The sequence below is a fragment of the Hippoglossus hippoglossus genome, chromosome 18 (assembly GCF_009819705.1).
Source record: "Hippoglossus hippoglossus isolate fHipHip1 chromosome 18, fHipHip1.pri, whole genome shotgun sequence".
Classification (NCBI taxonomy): domain Eukaryota; kingdom Metazoa; phylum Chordata; class Actinopteri; order Pleuronectiformes; family Pleuronectidae; genus Hippoglossus; species Hippoglossus hippoglossus.
In genome coordinates this window covers 14,676,767-14,699,090 of record NC_047168.1, presented here as the reverse complement: position 1 = coordinate 14,699,090, position 22,324 = coordinate 14,676,767, and the positions used below count along the sequence as shown (strand labels likewise).

General features: G+C 42.6%; 2 protein-coding genes across 3 annotated transcripts; both read left to right on the top strand.

Annotated features, from left to right (window-relative positions):
- The first annotated feature begins 522 nt into the window (after positions 1 to 522).
- On the top strand, positions 523 to 9,611 carry LOC117752180 (transmembrane protease serine 9-like). Its single transcript, XM_034569374.1, has 13 exons — positions 523 to 645; positions 1,372 to 1,389; positions 1,496 to 1,658; positions 1,845 to 2,110; positions 2,250 to 2,389; positions 2,840 to 3,254; positions 4,925 to 5,010; positions 6,161 to 6,173; positions 6,495 to 6,512; positions 6,619 to 6,781; positions 7,663 to 7,928; positions 8,068 to 8,207; positions 8,658 to 9,611. Exons 1-13 carry the CDS (start codon positions 588 to 590, stop codon positions 9,099 to 9,101), a joined length of 2,190 nt encoding a protein of 729 aa, XP_034425265.1. The 5' UTR covers positions 523 to 587; the 3' UTR covers positions 9,102 to 9,611.
- A 3,040-nt stretch (positions 9,612 to 12,651) lies between these two features.
- Positions 12,652 to 15,850, top strand: LOC117752114 (chymotrypsinogen A-like). Of its 2 annotated transcripts, none has more exons than XM_034569284.1 (7): positions 12,652 to 12,724; positions 13,452 to 13,469; positions 13,576 to 13,732; positions 13,925 to 14,190; positions 14,330 to 14,469; positions 14,920 to 15,176; positions 15,223 to 15,850. In XM_034569284.1, the coding sequence occupies exons 1-7, from the start codon at positions 12,667 to 12,669 to the stop codon at positions 15,323 to 15,325; spliced, it is 999 nt and encodes a 332-aa protein (XP_034425175.1). In that variant the 5' UTR covers positions 12,652 to 12,666; the 3' UTR covers positions 15,326 to 15,850. The 2 variants fall into 2 exon arrangements, with proteins under 2 accessions (XP_034425175.1, XP_034425174.1); XM_034569283.1 differs by having other exon boundaries at positions 13,576 to 13,738.
- Positions 15,851 to 22,324: the final 6,474 nt, after the last annotated feature.

Here is a 22,324-nt window from a genome sequence, read left to right as displayed (position 1 = left end):
TAAATGTTTTTCTTTCACAAATGTTTTTTCATTAATGTTGCATAGGTGAATTTTGCCAACCTCTACACTGTCAAGAACTCTATATCCTTCAACTTAGCTAACTATCTATGTGGTAATTTTGGTTATAGTTATTAATTAAATTGTTAATCAGAGTTCCAAATTTGTAGTTAGTACTTTTATGAGACTTATTCAATAAATTGAGTATCTTTTCCCTTCCTTTGAAGGGTGGTGCCCCGTATACGGACAAACACAGAGATCCTGGAATTTGGTTCCACTTTACGGGATTCTGACAGATTTCCCTGGGAATTTAGAGGAATCATATCTGTGAGCTTGATTGAATCTACGGGAAGGAAGCGTTGAGGCACCGACTCAGATTAAGATTTGTGGAGGAATGCCACTTCCCTCCTCTCTGACTGGCAGCTGTCCATGCACCTAATGAGTCACCCAGGCTGAGGGCATCAAGACAAACACGTTTGTCCTGATGCATATTTTAGGTCGGAGATGCCAGGTGTGACACTGTGGGAGGAGCTGGACATCAGGCGTGAATTACTTAACGCTGAGGACAGAGTGAAGGAGACACAGTAAACATGGCTCTCCAACAGTTTGTGTGTGTCTTAACCGTGACAATCCTTCTCCTGTGCACAGGTAAGACAGATGTTTATTATTATTCGGTTCGTATCAATAATGAAGTTCGGAAAGAAAGTTTCTATTGTAACAAAAATTGTTCCAAGGTTTGAAAATCGTCTTGATTTGGTGAAATTGACCGAATCGCGGCCCTTAAATTTAAATTGCAAATATTTTATCAAAAAACGATAGTGACTGATAAAAGACAGAAACCAACTGTTTGTACGATGTTCAGCCAACAATTTAGATTCCTGGATTTAGCACAATTTCAATTCTGAATTGTCCGAGGCCAGCTTTTATTTTGGTATTTATTTAATTTCCTTGAAGAGGTGTTTGATTTGAATGAAAAGGGAAACATCAGTAAATTACAGAACTGAATAATTGTCTGTGTCCCGTTCTTTTGACCTTCACAGGTAGAAAAGCAACGTCTGTTTTATGTGGCGAGATCAGTCCAGTTAATTTCAATTACAATATTTAATATTATTCAGATTACTGAATGAATTTGAATCTTGTCTTGGTTGTAGATTTTGTCTGAGATAGAAAATTTGTGGGACATTTAAATGACTCTTTAAGTTTTAAAAGCTTAAAGCATAGATTTCTCCCCACAATAAAGAAAGCTACGCCGAAGGTTTACCACTGTGGTTTAAATATCGAACCTCCTATTGGTTGGTGCTGAAAAGTGCCAGTCATCCTGTGCCACACCCTGAACACCACTTTCATGCATTCTCCTCTCTGTTTTAATTTCAGGATGTCAATCAGCGTTGAGTAAGTGCAACTTTACAAACTCTTCCAAGTTTAAAAGCTGTTTTAAGTCACATATAGAACATTTTCTGTGCATATTATTTCATGTTTAATTTTCGTCTCATGTCAGCCTGCGGCCGGGCTCCCGCCAACACCAGGATCGTGGGCGGTCAAACCGCGTCTCCAGGATCTTGGCCCTGGCAGGTTTCTTTGGTCTTTTTCGGAAATCACAGGTGTGGGGGGGCACTGATTAACAACCAGTGGGTGATGACAGCTGCACACTGCGTGTCATGGTAAGTATTTAGAAACAAATCTCGTGACGCCTTCTCTCTCTCACACACAACAAGTCCAGACGCAGTTCCTGGATCAGAGGCATCATCGCAAAAATTGTTATGAGTTCTTTCTTGCTCCGTGTCTTTCCACCAAGTTTCATGACATTAGACAATTTAAATTGATTTTATTCTCTTTTTGTCTTCAAGGTCAGGAAGTAACGTAACGGTTTACCTGGGCCGCTTTAACCAGTCAGGTTCAAACCCCAATGAAGTGTCACGGACGATCGCTCAGGTCAAGTGCCATCCATCATACAACAGCCGGACCTACGAGAACGACATTTGTCTCCTGAAGCTGTCGTCACCTGTGAACTTTACCACCTACATACAACCTGTTTGTTTGGCCGGGGCAAACAGCACCATCCACTCTGGGCTTATCACCTGGGTCGCTGGTTGGGGCAACACTCGCCCTTTTGGTGAGCTCACACATTACACAAACCAAAGAGAAACGTTGCAGGCGGCTTTTCAATCTGTTAATATGTCAAATCACATCTTTTGCTTTAGTTTTGTTTCACACATAAATTTGAAGCTGATGTTTGAAATCTCTCCAATTAGGGTGGAGCCCATCCAACACCCTGCAGGAGGCTAATCTGACAATAGTGGGAAACAAAGAGTGTCGGTGCAACAACAGATTTCTAATCACAGACAAGATGATCTGCGCTGGGGTCCGGGCGGGCGGAATTGACTCATGTCAGGTGACCACCACTTTTTGTTGCACAGTATTTGCTATGTGATGCTTTGTTTACTGACAGGAGAGAAAAACGTCCTCACGAAGAGGTGAGAGAAATCCAGGTAAGACACAGATTGTCACGAGGCAGATTTTGTATCTCAGCTTTGTTGCAAATAAATGAGGAAAATGGAGGTGAGCATGTTTTTCTCTCCTTGAAACAATTGTAAAGACCATTTGGTGTTGTTTGCCTTATAGTCCAGAAGGGGGCACATTACAATTCACTATCAGCTTGACCTATTGCTTGTAAGACACACGTTTCATAGCACTAACTGTATATAAAGATGGATGACATGACTGTTCCCCCATAAGTGAAGCCAAAGCGTCTCAATCACCACCTGGTCAACTTTAATGAGTTATCCCCGAGGCAGCACTGACAGAAAGTGTCTCAACAACTGTATTTGATTTCCTTCCACAGGGAGACGGAGGGGGCGCCCTGGTGAGAAAGGTTGGTTCAGGCTGGACCGCAGTTGGAATCGTGAGTTTTGGTGACGGCTGCGCTAAGCCCAACACCCCGGGGATCTACACCCGCGTGTCCGAGTACATGGGATGGATCAGCAACATCATCGGCAGTAACAAACTAGGCTTTGTTAACGTTCCCTCCACCGGAGTCGACAAAGACGCAAACTTTACCTGTTCAACCTCTGCACCACCTTACCCTTACACCCGCCCCTCAACCACGCCCGTAAACTGGACCCACCCTTTCACCACCAACCATCCCACAACCGACGATAAGAGCGTTTTTGGCGGTGGTGAAAATCTGATCCACTTCACTCACTTCACCTCACTCTGGGTTCTTGCTCTACCGCTCTATGTACTGGTCGGTCATGCATAACATGGAAATGTGACACTACTGCACGTGTTGCTAATCTTATTGGCTGCCAGAGTTAATGCATTACTACACTGTGTGATGTCATTTCGTGACTTCATAATGACGTCATTCCTAACATATGATGATGATGAAATTATACAAGCTTTAGGTTAGAGTCCTGCAGAGACATCTTTAAAAATGTATTTTCCAACTCCTCTTCTTTGTGACTGTCACTGATCATATGGAGAATCATCTTCTGATCAATATAAGCTTTGGATTGTCTCTATATAACTTGCAGAGATATTTTGTTAAAGGGATTTTTTTTTTTTTCAGACGATATTTTTGTTCATCTTTGTCTGATCAGCTCCAAGAGTTAATTAAGAAATACTGTGTTTGGTAAAAATCTGTCCGTGTGTTGATGAGTTATTTATGCTGATGCTGATTCGCAGGGTAAATAAACTGAAACTGTTCTCATGGAACGTGAAGTCATGTTAATCACAAACTGTTTGACTTGGAATAAAATGGACGTTGATTGGTCGAACCTGTGTTGTTGTTGGGACAGGGAGCGTACAAAGGCTTTTATGCTGAAAAACCCTTCATCTTAATACATGGCTGACGCAAAGCTGCGGGTTGTTAAACTAAAAGACTTTCACAATAATAGTTTTGCTGTTATTGCAAAGGAAAAAACATGACAGTGAAGAAGCTAAATAGAATTCAGACAAAATGTCCGCTGTCCAAAAGGCTTACGAGCTGAAAGATGGTGAAACGAGCAAAGACTTGGTGCTAAATGAGGATTTTTTAATACACAAGAACGATCATTTAAACTAAAAAAATAAAACAAACACAATTCAACACCTAATTTTTTCTAAACACTTGCATCACAGTGTAAAGACGCCTGGTCATTTCTAGAAGGAAACGCTGCCCCCTAGGGATCATAGCACAGCTGTGAAATAGGCTGCAACCACTTTGTGCTCTAGAGCAGGGTCTTCAACGTTTTTCAGGCCAAGGACCCCAAACTGATGGAGAGATGGAGCAGGGACCCCCTACTATATATATATTGTATAAAATTGTGTTTTATATTAAACTGGGCCTAGTGCCATGTATAAACATAGCTACCCTGTTATTGTGCATTCAATACTAAGCTATTCAAATAATACACACGTTCATATATTCATGTTTTTATATTAAACATGTGCAAGGTACAGGGTGGCCGTGCAACTGCCATTCATAAACATACATCTTGCATACAACACTGAGCTATTAAAATAATTCACAGATTCCTGTTTTTATTTTAAACATACATGTAGAAGGGACAGTGAATCCTCAAGCCATCTGTGGATGGCACACATACTCCAGCATTAGTGAGATGTCTGACCCTGATGAGTAGCACACAACTTATCTAACCTTGGACAGATGGAGGTTGTCAGGCAGAGGGTCACATCAGCCTCCGGCTGCAGTCTTGACCTGGATTTGTTTTTCAGGTAGGTGGGTGAGGAAAATACACTTTCGCAAAGATATGTTGTTGCAAAGGGCTGACTGAAAGATAACGTCTTCTGCCTCCATTTATCTGTGTCCTACAATATGTTGGATTCATGTTCATGTTTATTTAAAGACATTTAAATTTGTGGAAAAAATCGTCTAATCAACCAAAAATTTCGAGACCGCCCCGCAGTCTCTCCGTGGACCCGCTAGGGGTCGCGGACCCCCTGTTGAAGACCTCTGCTCTAGAGTGTGAGCTGCAGTTCTCTCCTCTGGCTCAACTCAGAGTCAAACTGAGGGTCACACATATGTGTGAAGGGAAAATGTTTTATTAAAGGCTGAAGTGCTCCTCCCTGGAAGTAAAAATAAATAAATAAATCGACCCGCTGGTTAGTGGACGACCCGCTCTACCCCACTGCCATGCGAGGATGAAATACATATTAAATTGTGAGGGACTGGCGCCCTGCACCTTTAAGTCCCCCGCTCAGCCTCCAATGATCGTGGTTGGAGGTACGATCCTTCGAGACCGAGCACCTAAGTAATGACTGTGTTTTACAAGACCTGGGCCTAAGGGAATGAGTAAAAATACTGAAGGAACTTGAATGAAACTTGGTTGAACATGGGCCAAAAGGAATCTGTTGAAATTTGACTCGTATACGGACAAACACAGAGATCCTGGAATTTGGTTCCACTTTACGGGATTCTGACAGATTTCCCTGGGAATTTAGAGGAATCATATCTGTGAGCTTGACTGAATCTAAGAGAAGGAAGCGTTGAGGCACCGACTCAGACTTGTGGAGGAATTCCATGCATCAGGACAAACACGTTTGTCCTGATGCATGTTCTAGGTCGGAGATCACAGGTCTCAAACTGTTACGTGCAGCAGTCGGATAAAAGAACAAGTGATGTTTAGATGGAAGGTCTGACACTGTGGGAGGAGCTGGACATCAGGAGTGAATTACTTAACGCTGAGGACAGAGTGAAGGAGACACAGTAAACATGGCTCTCCAACAGTTTGTGTGTGTCTTAACCGTGACAATCCTTCTCCTGTGCACAGGTAAGACAGATGTTTATTATTATTCGGTTCGTATCAATAATGAAGTTCGGAAAGAAAGTTTCTATTGTAACAAAAATTGTTCCAAGGTTTGAAAATCGTCCTGATTTGGTGAAATTGACCGAATCGAGGCCCTTAAATTTAAATTGCAAATATTTGATCAAAAAACGATAGTGACTGATAAAAGACAGAAACCAACTGTTTGTTCAATGTTCAGCCAACAATTTAGATTCCTGGATTTAGCACAATTTCAATTCTGAATTGTCCGAGGCCAGCTTTTATTTTGGTATTTATTTAATTTCCTTGAAGAGGTGTTTGATTTGAATGAAAAGGGAAACATCAGTAAATTACAGAACTGAATAATTGTCTGTGTCCCGTTCTTTTGACCTTCACAGGTAGAAAAGCAACGTCTGTTTTATGTGGCGAGATCAGTCCAGTTAATTTCAATTACAATATTTAATATTATTCAGATTACTGAATGAATTTGAATCTTGTCTTGGTTGTAGATTTTGTCTGAGATAGAAAGTTTGTGGGACATTTAAATGACTCTTTAAGTTTTAAAAGCTTAAAGCATAGATTTCTCCCCACAATAAAGAAAGCTACAACGAAGGTTTACCACTGTAGCTTAAATATCGAAGCTCCTATTGGTTGGTGCTGAAAAGTGCCAGTCATCCTGTGCCACACCCTGAACACCACTTTCATGCATTGTCCTCTCTGTTTTAATTTCAGGATGTCAATCAGCGTTTAGTAAGTGCAACTTTACAAACTCTTCCAAGTTTAAAAGCTGTTTTAAGTCACATATAGAACATTTTCTATGCATATTATTTCATGTTTAATTTTCATCTCATGTCAGCCTGCGGCCGGGCTCCCGCCAACACCAGGATCGTGGGCGGTCAAACCGCGTCTCCAGGATCTTGGCCCTGGCAGGTTTCTTTGGTCTCGAACAGAAATCACAGGTGTGGGGGGGCACTGATTAACAACCAGTGGGTGATGACAGCTGCACACTGCGTATCAGGGTAAGTATTTAGAAACAAATCTCGTGCCGCCTTCTCCCGACTAATTATACTGTGGAAACTTCTAGTTATCGATCTGTCTGTCTCTGTCTGTCTCTCTCTCTCTCCCTCTCTGTCTCTCTCTCTGTGTGTCTCTCTGTCTGTATCTCTGTGTCTGTCTGTCTCTCTGTGTCTGTCTCTCTCTCTCTCTCTCTCTCTCCCTCTCTGTCTGTCTCTCTCTCTCTCTCTCTGTGTGTCTCTCTGTCTCTCTCTCTGTCTCCCTCTCTGTCTGTCTGTCTCTCTGTCTCATGTGTCAATGGTCGGACTTCCCCTTCTAGCTGTTTCTAGTATTTGTTGAACTCTATCCCAGTGTCAACACGTGTTTGTAACTCAGAGTGCGCACAGCAGGCAGCTCGACCAGCCACATTCCATCTGTGACACGCTGGTATGTCTCTGTGACACAACAGGCACAGTGGGAAAAACGTACAAAAAAGAAAACAAACACTTAAAGTTAATGAGCAAAAGCTTTAAGAAGTTAAAAGAAGAAGTGAGGAAGAAGGATCTGTCCATTGCGTTTATTCCTTTGGTCTATTCAACTAAAACTCAATAGAACGCCCACCTCTGTTCCCTTCTGAAACTTCTCCATCAAGAGTTTTGGGATCTGCAAAATGCACACACTCATATTCCCCAAAATTCTTTTCAACAAGAGCCATGAACTGTTCGGTGGGGAATCAGTGAAAAGGTCCAGACACACTTTCTCTCTCACTAAAGAACGTGGGAAATAAATCCTGGATCAGTGGAATCATCGCCAAAATGTAATGAGTCATTTCTTGCTCCGTGTCTTTCCACCAAGTTTCATGACATTAGACAATTTAAATTGATTTTATTCTCATTTTGTCTTCAAGGTTAGGAAGTAACGTAACGGTTTACCTGGGCCGCTTTAACCAGTCAGGTTCAAACCCCAATGAAGTGTCACGGACGATCGCTCAGGTCAAGTGCCATCCATCATACGACAGCCTGATCAACGAGAACGACATATGTCTCCTGAAGCTGTCGTCACCTGTGAACTTTACCACCTACATACAACCTGTTTGTTTGGCCGGGGCAAACAGCACCATCCACTCTGGGCTTATCACCTGGGTCGCTGGTTGGGGCAACACTCGCCCTTTTGGTGAGCTCACACATTACACAAACCAAAGAGAAACTTTGCAGGCGGCTTTTCAATCTGTTAATATGTCAAATCACATCTTTTGCTTTAGTTTTGTTTCACACATAAATTTGAAGCTGATGTTTGAAATCTCTCCAATTAGGGTGGAGCTTCTCCAACACCCTGCAGGAGGCTAATCTGACAATAGTGGGAAACAAAGAGTGTCAATGCCAAAGCAAATTTCTCATCACAGACAAGATGATCTGCGCTGGGGTCCGGGCGGGCGGAATTGACTCATGTCAGGTGACCACCACTTTTTGTTGCACAGTATTTGCTATGTGATGCTTTGTTTACTGACAGGAGAGAAAAACGTCCTCACGAAGAGGTGAGAGAAATCCAGGTAAGACACAGATTGTCACGAGGCAGATTTTGTATCTCAGCTTTGTTGCAGATAAATGAGGAAAATGGAGGTGAGCATGTTTTTCTCTCCTTGAAACAATTGTAAAGACCATTTGGTGTTGTTTGCCTTATAGTCCAGAAGGGGGCACATTACAATTCACTATCAGCTTGACCTATTGCTTGTAAGACACACGTTTCATAGCACTAACTGCATATAAAGATGGACGACATGACTGTTCCCACATAAGTGAAGCCAAAGCGTCTCAATCACCACCTGGTCAACTTTAATGAGTTATCCCAGAGGCAGCACTGACAGAAAGTGTCTCAACAACTATCGTCGGTTTCTTTCCACAGGGAGACTCAGGGGGCGCCCTGGTGAGAAAGGTTGGTTCAGGCTGGACCGCGGTTGGAATCGTGAGTTTTGGTGACGGCTGCGCTAAGCCCAACACCCCGGGGATCTACACCCGCGTGTCCGAGTACATGGGATGGATCAGCAACATCATCGGCAGTAACAAACTAGGCTTTGTTAACGTTCCCTCCACCGGAGTCGACAAAGACGCAAACTTTACCTGTTCAACCTCAGCACCACCGATCACTTCCTCTACCCAAACCGTCTTCACCAATCACACCCGCCCCTCAACCACGCCCGTAAACTGGACCCACCCTTTCACCACCAACCATCCCACAACCGACGATAAGAGCGTTTTTGGCGGTGGTGAAAATCTGATCCACTTCACTCACTTCACCTCACTCTGGGTTCTTGCTCTACCGCTCTATGTACTGGTCGGTCATGCATAACATGGAAATGTGACACTACTGCACGTGTCGCTAATCTTATTGGCTGCCGGAGTTAATGCATTACTACACTGTGTGATGTCATTTCGTGACTTCATAATGACGTCATTCCTAACATATGATGATGATGAAATTATACAAGCTTTAGGTTAGAGTGCTGCAGACCCACCTTTGAAAATTTATTTTCCAACTCCTCTTCTTTGTGACTGTCACTGATCATATGGAGAATCATCTTCTGATCAATATAAGCTTTGGATTGTCTCTATATAACTTGCAGAGATATTTTGTTAAAGGGATTTTTTTTTTCAGACGATATATTTGTTCATCTTTGTCTGATCAGCTCCAAGAGTTAATTAAGAAATATTGTGTTTGGTAAAATTCTGTCCGTGTGTTGATGAGTTATTTATGCTGATGCTGATTCGCAGGGTAAATAAACTGAAACTGTTCTCATGGAACGTGAAGTCATGTTAATCACAAACTGTTTGACTTGGAATAAAATGGACGTTGATTGGTCGAACCTGTGTTGTTGTTGGGACAGGGAGCGTACAAAAGCTTTTATGCTGAAAAACCCTTCATCTTAATACATGGCTGACGCAAAGCTGTGGGTTGTTAAACTAAAAGACTTTCACAATAATAGTTTTGCTGTTATTGCAAAGGAAAAAACATGACAGTGAAGAAGCTAAATAGAATTCAGACAAAATGTCCGCTGTCCAAAAGGCTTACGAGCTGAAAGATGGTGAAACGAGCAAAGACTTGGTGCTAAATGAGGATTATTTAATACACAAGAACGATGATTTAAACTAAAACAATAAAACAAACACAATTCAACACCTAATTTTTTCTAAACACTTGCATCACAGTGTAAAGACGCCTGGTCATTTCTAGAAGGAAACGCTGCCCCCTAGGGATCATAGAACAGCTGTGAAATAGGCTGAACGCACTTTGTGCTCTAGAGCAGGGTCTTCAACGTTTTTCAGGCCAAGGACCCCAAACTGATGGAGAGATGGAGCAGGGACCCCCTACTATATATATATTGTATAAAATTGTGTTTTATATTAAACTGGGCCTAGTGCCATGTATAAACATAGCTACCCTGTTATTGTGCATTCAATACTAAGCTATTCAAATAATACACACGTTCATATATTCATGTTTTTATATTAAACATGTGCAAGGTACAGGGTGGCCGTGCAACTGCCATTCATAAACATACATCTTGCATACAACACTGAGCTATTAAAATAATTCACAGATTCCTGTTTTTATTTTAAACATACATGTAGAAGGGACAGTGAATCCTCAAGCCATCTGTGGATGGCACACATACTCCAGCATTAGTGAGATGTCTGACCCTGATGAGTAGCACACAACTTATCTAACCTTGAACGGATGGAGGTTGTCAGGCAGAGGGTCACATCAGCCTCCGGCTGCAGTCTTGACCTGGATTTGTTTTTCAGGTAGGTGGGTGAGGAAAATACACTTTCGCAAAGATATGTTGTTGCAAAGGGCTGACTGAAAGATAACGTCTTCTGCCTCCATTTATCTGTGTCCTACAATATGTTGGATTCATGTTCATGTTTATTTAAAGACATTTAAATTTGTGGAAAAAATCGTCTAATCAACCAAAAATTTCACACATATGTGAGGGTCACACATATGTGTGAAGGGAAAATGTTTTATTAAAGGCTGAAGTGCTCCTCCCTGGAAGTATAAATAAATAAATAAATCGACCCGCTGGTTAGTGGACGACCCGCTCTACCCCACTGCCATGCGAGGATGAAATGCATAATAAATTGTGAGGGACTGGTGCCCTGCACCTTTAAGTCCCCCGCTCAGCCTCCAATGAGCGTGGTTGGAGTTACGATCCTTCGAGACCGAGCACGTGAGTAATGATTGTGTTTTACAAGACCTGGGCCTAAGGGAATGAGTAAAAATACTGAAGGAGTTTTGGGATCTGGTATTTGGGGAACCAAAGTTCAGCCTACATGTGCAGTCAAAAGCCTGAAGCCGCATGTCCCTTTGTTCTGGAGAAAACCAGAGCCTCCAGAACTCAGTCTCCCAGGGGCCTCAATGTCACACAGAGGTGTGAAAACCTACCAGGGACACAAGTTTCAACTCCTATTGGTCACTCTGGGCCCCATGACCTGTGAGGTCACCGGGCCAATATAAGGCCAGGTCTCCCCCTTTCTTCACTCTCTTTCCCTGCATCGCCGAGGGGAGAAGCCTGGCTTCTCCAGCTCACATCTTCTCTTTCCATCCAACTCTTCGAGAGGAGCACACCGCTCCTTCCACGAATCCTCTCAGAGGAGAAGGGCGGCGGTCCAGCTCACTCTTTCAACTCAAATCAACTTCATGGAGGAAAGTTGCAGCTTCCAGCTCATCTCACCAAGGAAACCTCCTCGCAATCCAAGCTCTACCAACCTTTAAGCAGCGACGCGATGTCCTGCAGGAGAACTTCAAACAGCAACTGAGCTGCACAGCCCAACAGAACCACGAAGGCAGGAGCCACAAATCAGCAAGACGACTTCACAGAACTTCGAACAAACCAGCAACCTTTTTCCCCTTTCCACGGACGGGTAACACAACTGGGCTTAATAATTATACTAGGCTAAGCAAAGACTGTTTATACGATACCTTGTGATGTTTATAAGTTTGATTTGTGTTGCTGTGATATTTTGGTTACAAGTTATTTGAAAGTTAATGTTAGTTATGCTCTTCAGTCTTTCCTTGCATGCATCTAGTAACTTTCTCTAATTTGGCACACACACCGACACACGCATATCTCAGCACCTAATCTCTCTGACCCCCGCCACATGTCGTAAACACTCCAAAGGGGGGAGGGTGTTACCTTCGAAGTGGCCAGCCGCCATTTTGGAAGCACACAGACACACAGACACACACACGCATACTCGCATACACATCTTTATATATTAAGTACACCGTTAGTAATTTGTGTTTTTTATACTTTATGATATTCATAATAAATGTTTTTCTTTCACAAATGTTTTTTCATTAATGTTGCATAGGTGAATTTTGCCAACCTCTACACTGTCAAGAACTCTATATCCTTCAACTTAGCTAACTATCTATGTGGTAATTTTGGTTATAGTTATTAATTAAATTGTTAATCAGAGTTCCAAATTTGTAGTTAGTACTTTTATGAGACTTATTCAATAAATTGAGTATCTTTTCCCTTCCTTTGAAGGGTGGTGCCCCGTATACGGACAAACACAGAGATCCTGGAATTTGGTTCCACTTTACGGGATTCTGACAGATTTCCCTGGGAATTTAGAGGAATCATATCTGTGAGCTTGATTGAATCTACGGGAAGGAAGCGTTGAGGCACCGACTCAGATTAAGATTTGTGGAGGAATGCCACTTCCCTCCTCTCTGACTGGCAGCTGTCCATGCACCTAATGAGTCACCCAGGCTGAGGGCATCAAGACAAACACGTTTGTCCTGATGCATATTTTAGGTCGGAGATGCCAGGTGTGACACTGTGGGAGGAGCTGGACATCAGGAGTGAATTACTTAACGCTGAGGACAGAGTGAAGGAGACACAGTAAACATGGCTCTCCAACAGTTTGTGTGTGTCTTAACCGTGACAATCCTTCTCCTGTGCACAGGTAAGACAGATGTTTATTATTATTCGGTTCGTATCAATAATGAAGTTCGGAAAGAAAGTTTCTATTGTAACAAAAATTGTTCCAAGGTTTGAAAATCGTCTTGATTTGGTGAAATTGACCGAATCGCGTCCCTTAAATTTAAATTGCAAATATTTTATCAAAAAACGATAGTGACTGATAAAAGACAGAAACCAACTGTTTGTACGATGTTCAGCCAACAATTTAGATTCCTGGATTTAGCACAATTTCAATTCTGAATTGTCCGAGGCCAGCTTTTATTTTGGTATTTATTTAATTTCCTTGAAGAGGTGTTTGATTTGAATGAAAAGGGAAACATCAGTAAATTACAGAACTGAATAATTGTCTGTGTCCCGTTCTTTTGACCTTCACAGGTAGAAAAGCAACGTCTGTTTTATGTGGCGAGATCAGTCCAGTTAATTTCAATTACAATATTTAATATTATTCAGATTACTGAATGAATTTGAATCTTGTCTTGGTTGTAGATTTTGTCTGAGATAGAAAGTTTGTGGGACATTTAAATGACTCTTTAAGTTTTAAAAGCTTAAAGCATAGATTTCTCCCCACAATAAAGAAAGCTACGCTGAAGGTTTACCACTGTGGTTTAAATATCAAACCTCCTATTGGTTGGTGCTGAAAAGTGCCAGTCATCCTGTGCCACACCCTGAACACCACTTTCATGCATTCTCCTCTCTGTTTTTAATTTCAGGATGTCAATCAGCGTTTAGTAAGTGCAACTTTACAAACTCTTCCAAGTTTAAAAGCTGTTTTAAGTCAGATATAGAACATTTTCTGTGCATATTATTTCATGTTTAATTTTCGTCTCATGTCAGCCTGTGGCCGGGCTCCCGCCAACACCAGGATCGTGGGCGGTCAAACCGCGTCTCCAGGATCTTGGCCCTGGCAGGTTTCTTTGGTCTTTTTCGGAAATCACAGGTGTGGGGGGGCACTGATTAACAACCAGTGGGTGATGACAGCTGCACACTGCGTGTCATGGTAAGTATTTAGAAACAAATCTCGTGACGCCTTCTCTCTCTCACACACAACAAGTCCAGACGCAGTTCCTGGATCAGAGGCATCATCGCAAAAATTGTTATGAGTTCTTTCTTGCTCCGTGTCTTTCCACCAAGTTTCATGACATTAGACAATTTAAATTGATTTTATTCTCTTTTTGTCTTCAAGGTCAGGAAGTAACGTAACGGTTTACCTGGGCCGCTTTAACCAGTCAGGTTCAAACCCCAATGAAGTGTCACGGACGATCGCTCAGGTCAAGTGCCATCCATCATACAACAGCCGGACCTACGAGAACGACATTTGTCTCCTGAAGCTGTCGTCACCTGTGAACTTTAACACCTACATACAACCTGTTTGTTTGGCCGGGGCAAACAGCACCATCCACTCTGGGCTTATCACCTGGGTCGCTGGTTGGGGCAACACTCGCCCTTTTGGTGAGCTCACACATTACACAAACCAAAGAGAAACGTTGCAGGCGGCTTTTCAATCTGTTAATATGTCAAATCACATCTTTTGCTTTAGTTTTGTTTCACACATAAATTTGAAGCTGATGTTTGAAATCTCTCCAATTAGGGTGGAGCCCATCCAACACCCTGCAGGAGGCTAATCTGACAATAGTGGGAAACAAAGAGTGTCGGTGCAACAACAGATTTCTAATCACAGACAAGATGATCTGCGCTGGGGTCCGGGCGGGCGGAATTGACTCATGTCAGGTGACCACCACTTTTTGTTGCACAGTATTTGCTATGTGATGCTTTGTTTACTGACAGGAGAGAAAAACGTCCTCACGAAGAGGTGAGAGAAATCCAGGTAAGACACAGATTGTCACGAGGCAGATTTTGTATCTCAGCTTTGTTGCAAATAAATGAGGAAAATGGAGGTGAGCATGTTTTTCTCTCCTTGAAACAATTGTAAAGACCATTTGGTGTTGTTTGCCTTATAGTCCAGAAGGGGGCACATTACAATTCACTATCAGCTTGACCTATTGCTTGTAAGACACACGTTTCATAGCACTAACTGTATATAAAGATGGATGACATGACTGTTCCCCCATAAGTGAAGCCAAAGCGTCTCAATCACCACCTGGTCAACTTTAATGAGTTATCCCCGAGGCAGCACTGACAGAAAGTGTGTCAACAACTATCGTCGGTTTCTTTCCACAGGGAGACTCAGGGGGCGCCCTGGTGAGAAAGGTTGGTTCAGGCTGGACCGCGGTTGGAATCGTGAGTTTTGGTGACGGCTGCGCTAAGCCCAACACCCCGGGGATCTACACCCGCGTGTCCGAGTACATGGGATGGATCAGCAACATCATCGGCAGTAACAAACTAGGCTTTGTTAACGTTCCCTCCACCGGAGTCGACAAAGACGCAAACTTTACCTGTTCAACCTCAGCACCACCGACCGCTCCCTCTACCCAAACCGTCTTCACCAATCACACCCGCCCCTCAACCACGCCCGTAAACTGGACCCACCCTTTCACTTCCTGGACCTACCCTTACACCCGCCCCTCAACCACCAACCATCCCACAACCGACGATAAGAGCGTTTTTGGCGGTGGTGAAAATCTGATCCACTTCACTCACTTCACCTCACTCTGGGTTCTTGCTCTACCGCTCTATGTACTGGTCGGTCATGCATAACATGGAAATGTGACACTACTGCACGTGTCGCTAATCTTATTGGCTGCCAGAGTTAATGCATTACTACACTGTGTGATGTCATTTCGTGACTTCATAATGACGTCATTCCTAACATATGATGATGATGAAATTATACAAGCTTTAGGTTAGAGTCCTGCATTGACATCTTTAAAAATGTATTTTCCAACTCCTCTTCTTTGTGACTGTCACTGATCATATGGAGAATCATCTTCTGATCAATATAAGCTTTGGATTGTCTCTATATAACTTCCAGAGATATTTTGTTAAAGGGATTTTTTTTTTTTCAGACGATATTTTTGTTCATCTTTGTCTGATCAGCTCCAAGAGTTAATTAAGAAATACTGTGTTTGGTAAAAATCTGTCCGTGTGTTGATGAGTTATTTATGCTGATGCTGATTCGCAGGGTAAATAAACTGAAACTGTTCTCATGGAACGTGAAGTTATGTTAATCACAAACTGTTTGACTTGGAATAAAATGGACGTTGATTGGTCGAACCTGTGTTGTTGTTGGGACAGGGAGCGTACAAAGGCTTTTATGCTGAAAAACCCTTCATCTTAATACATGGCTGACGCAAAGCTGTGGGTTGTTAAACTAAAAGACTTTCACAATAATAGTTTTGCTGTTATTGCAAAGGAAAAAACATGAAAGTGAAGAAGCTAAATAGAATTCAGACAAAATGTCCGCTGTCCAAAAGGCTTACGAGCTGAAAGATGGTGAAACGAGCAAAGACTTGGTGCTAAATGAGGATTATTTAATACACAAGAACGATGATTTAAACTAAAACAATAAAACAAACACTTCAACAACAACTATTGTTTTCTAAACACTTGCATCACAGCGTAAAGACGAATGCGTCTTGTGTGCAACGTGCAAATTCCCTCATAAGCCGGCCGAGTAAACCTGGAACATTGGGAGCTGGAGTTTGATCTCCCACTTCGTCATGACCCGTGGAGCTGCTCAGAAAGGACACACACACACACACACACACACACACACACACACACACACACACACACACACACACACACACACACACACACACACACACACACACACACACACACACACACACACACACACACACACACACACACACCAAATGTCCTCTCCCCTTGTGCTATTAATGTGTGTGTGTAAGCGTGTGTTGCATTGTACTTAAACGCCCGTCATGAAAACAAATTGGGCTCAAATGTACTTTTCATTTCCTTTAATTTTTGGTAATAATATATGGCGAACGCACTCCAATATGTTTTGGATGGCTGCCGGCCGCCTCCAGCAAACGAGACGGTCTAATTGTTATTCTGCGGCTGTAACGGTGTTTTATTACTGTAGCCTCAGTGGTGAAAATTGTGTTTATGGACTTTTCTCTGTGTCACACACAAAACAACACAAAATAAATGAACTAAAAATACAAATGACCCCACAAATCCGGCTGTGGCGCGAGAGACACCCTCCAGAAAAGAAAGTTCATTTGTTTCCCTGATGTAGGAACAGTTTGTTTCTCCTTTTGTCTCCTTCCTAGTGAGCAACATTCATCATTTTCATTATAATGAGACTTTTTTTTTTTTTTATCAGCGTCATTTTTTTTAAAGCAGCGCAGAGTCTTAGGAAACATTACGATTATTGAAATAGTAGCAGAAGTAATGTTATTGTGCCGAGTGAGACAGATAAGAGAGAATGACGGACACGAGGGGCCGCGCGTACGACAGGTCTGTACCTCGTCTGTAATAGTTTCTCAAACTTTCAATGAGTGAATTAAAATTAAATGAGCACAAACGTGGATGAAGAGCACTGATGGATTTAACTGGATGAAACACCAGACTCAAACATTCGTGAAGCATTGAACCAAACCGGGCTGAACCCCAGTAAAACACCGAACTGAGAAGAGATCGATTCCTGAACTAATGCACAACTCAACCGTCGGTGAACAGGTGAAAACACCGGTGAATATTAAACCAACAACAAACCAGCACGCAACAGGAAACACAAGCAGCTCTGTGCCAATGTGACTCACGGGGGAAGTTGCTAATGAGCTTCTGTTGAACTTCTTCACTGTTTTACAAGCTAATGTGCAAAGTCATTATCAAAATTCCTGAGTGATTCATCGTTAAAGCACGAACAGAACAGAAGGTGAAAGTAACACACACACAGATCTAGTCCCGACCAATTGTGTCCTCACGTCTCATTATAGATCCGTCTCTGCCTGTATGATTTATCATCACACATGTACACAAACACACACGCCAATATATACACATACACACACATGAAGTAGATTCACGTATACGTTTCTCATGTTTCCTACTTTTCCTTTGGGCAGGAAAACACCCACTTGAATCTCGTTGTGCGTTCATGCACATCTGCATCTTTGCACTGGTGGAAATGTGCAAAGTGCGAGTGACGTTTTCTTTTCACTCCTGAAAACCACCTTTGTGTCTCGTCTTCTCTTTCACTGCCTTCCTGTCTCAGCCTCTCGCTCCAGGCCCAACCACAAATATCCCTGATGTCAGCGCGTGTGTGTGTGTGTGTGTGTGTGTGTGTGTGTGTGTGTGTGTGTGTGTGTGTGTGTGTGTGAATAAGAGAGCGAGAGAGAGAGATGAAGTGTGCTTGAGAGTAAATTGCTTTAATCTTCCTCTTTGCAGCCTCAGCTACACCTTTGAACTGGTTATTGTCAGCTTCAGAAGCCACAGAGCAACACACACACACACACACACACACACACACACACAATGGTTGTTCGATTGTGTTGTAAACGTCTGCCCATATTTAAATGTAATTTATCCATATATAATATAGGAAAATATAGGAAAAGGAAAATATAGGACGGGAAAAAAAAAAATAACGTGTTACCTCCTGCACCAATTCAAGTTGCAGTGGATTGAACAACAACACAATCTATTGTACAACACCTATACAAAGTAGACAGTCCCTCAGTAGAGCAACAGACAATCACCACATGTGACACACTCTGATACCAGTCAACTCAAAATGATGTTTTTCATCAAGATTCATAAATTCTTCTCTGAGAAATCAGGGCCAATGTAGAAAAACAACACTCCATCTTACGACGTTAAACAAAGTGAATACATCTCCTGGATCTCCCACCGAGTTTTGTGGGATTATGTGTTGTGTAGTTTTTGCGTCATCCTGCTCACAAACAAACCAACAACCCACCACAGCCACGGCTGGGCGGCCATTTTGTCACCGTGTCGATCAAATGAAGCCCGAAAGCAGCACAAGTGACCAGATGCAAACTAAACACCACAATAAACACAACGCATCAGCAGGAGTGTGTCTGTGCCTCGTGTGTCTGTGCCTCGTGTGTCTGTGCCTCGTGTGTCTGTTCACTAGTGAGGAGCAGAACCACAAGAACCCAGAGAAGGAGTCAACAAGGAGCTCCTGCTCAGACACACAGGTACAGTTAGAGGTAAAGAGGAGACATGTTTAAACTAACACCAGCTTCAACACAGACCAGGACACGAGACACAAATCTAAACACGTCTCTGTTTCAAACAGAGAAACAACAGGGACAGAGATTCAGAACAACAACAACAACAACAACAACAACAACTCACTGTGAGGTTTGATGCTCGGTCACTTCAGGAAACATCCTCAGCAACAAGAGGAGACGCCATGACAGGTGAGGCCATGTTAGGTGGACAGGACTGGACAGGAAGCAGGAAGTCCTGCCCCCCTGGGACTGGACAGGAAGCAGGAAGTCCCGCCCCCCTAGGGACTGGACAGGAAGCAGGAAGTCCTGAACCGGAAGTAGAAAGTAAAAGCCCAAAAGATGATGCTTGTAAGTAAATCTTAGTATTTTTTGGGGAATTCAGAGGAAAACAACATCCTGTGGTGGTTTTTCCTTTTCTTTTAAATAACCACTATTCCGAGCAGTTAGCCTCACTGGCCCTTACCTCCATGCACTCCAGCAGACAGCCACTAGATGGGGCTAATGCAAACAAAAAGTATAAATGGAAGTATTTATAGAATCTGCAGATAATGATTTTGTCTGTTCGAGAGGAGAACTGCTGAGGTTAGGCTTAGTTAATCCCTCAATATGGATAATATGAGGATATTTTAGGGAATAGTTGAGGAATTAGCTATTAACGTCTCAGTTTTTTTTAATTAAGTCCAAAGAAAGAAATTAAAAGAGCCTCCACGTGTGCAGGGGGAAAGCGGAGGAAGACACCGGAGCGCCGGGGCCGTGAAGGAGCAAACGAGATTGACAGTCTCGATAAGGAGCTAAATCTGTTAAACCTTTGCCGGAGAGGAACAAGACGCTCTGAGCAGTCGATGGAGGAGACGATTACAGGATGAAGACGAGGGATGAATGGAGGGAGAAGAAAGAGAGTAAATCCCTATTCCAGAGTTTTAATTCCCACTTAAACCGATATTTGACACAGAGGCATTCACACTGAAATCTGAATCTGAATCTTTTATGAAATATCCCCACGAGAAAAACGTTTTCCTTAAAATCCTCCGTCTTATGAAGCGAAACTTCCAGAAATATTTTATAATGTTATTTAATACTCTTAAATTAAACCTAATCTCATCTTTCTTGAGCAAAGTCAAACCAACCCTCAGGGAGTTTTCCTCTCTGCACAGACGCTGACCTGTAATGAGGATCGTCTAATTTCTGGCTGAATGACCCACGAAGTGTCAAATTGTTTTAACTGCACGGTGACGAAAAAGGGAACGGATTCGATGGAGGAGGAAGAGGAGGAAGAGGAGGAGGAGAGATGAAGCAGAGCGAAAGGAGAGAGAGGTGGAATAAGAGTAGGAGAGAGAGAGAGATGGGAAAACTGATGGAGGATCAAGTGGAAAAGTGGCGAGGAAAACGAGGTAGTAAAAGTGAAACGTGAGAACAGGGAGATAAAATATAAAATAGGAGGAAGAAAGTTGAGTGGACAAAGAAATAAAATCAGTAGAGCAGGAAAATGATATGAACAATAATGGAACCACGAAAGAGGAAAGAAATTATAAGTCTGGAAAACGTCTGGACCTAATTTTATACCAACAAGTTTATCAAAATAGAATCAGATTTGTATTGTATTGACTCGTTCATTAGTTTCACATCTGTGTCTGAACTCGTTTTCAGAAGTCACCAGGACGACGGCAGCAGGACTACCCCCCCCCCTTCGTCGGCTCTGCACTCGGTTTCCTCGCAGCTTCTTTACACATCTAATCGCACAGAGTCAGTGTGTCGGCCCTCGGCTCATTAGACAAAGACGAGCGCTCGGGATTGTTTTCGTGTGTCTGACTCGTCTGAGCGTGTGTTTCTGCTAATGTACGCACATTCTCTTCCATACGCTTCGCTTCTCGCAGCGTTTGTCTGACTGATTGTCGTCATCTGCCACACGAACAAACACACACACACACACACACACAGAGGCAATAACTGTTTGTAGCATCTCTTGTTATGAACGAGTCCGACCCCGAACAATCTCCGGCTGCTTCTTCATATGTGAAACACAAACTCCAGAAAAAGTCTGAACAGATTCATGGCTTCAGTCTTGGTTTCCTAAACGCGGGAATCTGGAATAACAGTGTTAGAGCAGAATCCAGATGAAAAAACAAAAACTGGCATTAAAACCTAACAACCAGAGTGTAAACATGTGTCAGACAGAGTGTAAAGGTCATTGAGTTCATGTTTCCTTATTGATTAGTGTGATAGACGATGATTTAAGAATTCTTAAGGCCTAATATTCAGATTATTACATTTTTAATACCCTGTAGTGGTTTTGCGTTGCCACACATTCGGCCACAGTCTTTCTAGTCGTGTGAATGAAAACCAGTAAAGTCCGAGCATGATTTCAGTGGAGTGACACGGAGACGTTTCACTCCACTGACCTGGAATAAGATTTGAAGAAACAACCGAAGACGCTCCGGGCTGCAGCTGCAAAATGTCACTGCAAGAGATGGAGACGACACAGACACACAAAAAAGGGCCACAGAGAAAAAAGGAAAACCATGACCATGAGTCGTGCTTTTCATTCACCGGTGACGTGCGACGCGCTGTTTCCACCTGAACGAGACGAGGAGCTCAATGGACCGTTCTCCTGACCTCGCTGCCTCGTCCTTTGGTGCAGAGAGAAGAGTGGAGACGTTCACGGGGACGGAGGATGAACGCTGCAGTGTCGAGGTCAGTTGGAAGAGAAGTGAAATACTGTGCTTTTGTCAATTTAACCCAGTCGACACCACTGCTATTTATCGTGTATACGACCGATCTTGATCTAACGTTTCCCTTCATGTTACATGTTATCATGAGTTATGGGACCGAGGTTCTTCAACGAGGATAATCCTGAAATGAAAGTGAAATAGCCTCATACTTTTATTTTATGTCTTTTAGCAATTATACTCAATTAGAGCAGCGAGAGAGCAAAGCGTTGGTTTGAAAGTGGATCTGTCAGATGTGGTGATGTGTGAAATCTTCTAATGAGGGAAGTTTAAAGATTAGATATCTCATGGGAGGAAATTCAACAAAAGATGGTTCATAAATATATTATTAAACTAAAGTTTTATTATCTTAAGACACGGAACATAAAGAATATTTAATGAGCAGTTGAAAGACGTAGAACTTTGTGGAGTTGTAGCAGAGGTGGTGGGATCAGTTTGAACAGGCCACTGAATAGGCTGAGTGAACACAGGTTCAGAGTGACACAACAAAACGACATGAAACAAACACAAAGTGACGTAACACAACCACAATGTGATATAAAACAACCACAAAGATGCAAAACAGCTATAAAGAGACTCAAAACAACTACAAAGAGACACACAACAACCAAACAAGGGTTAAGAGACTTAAAACAACCACAAAGAGACAAAGCAACCACAACTATAGACACAACCACTAAACAACCACAAATAGACACACAACAACCAACCCAAAGGGATTGATTTGTC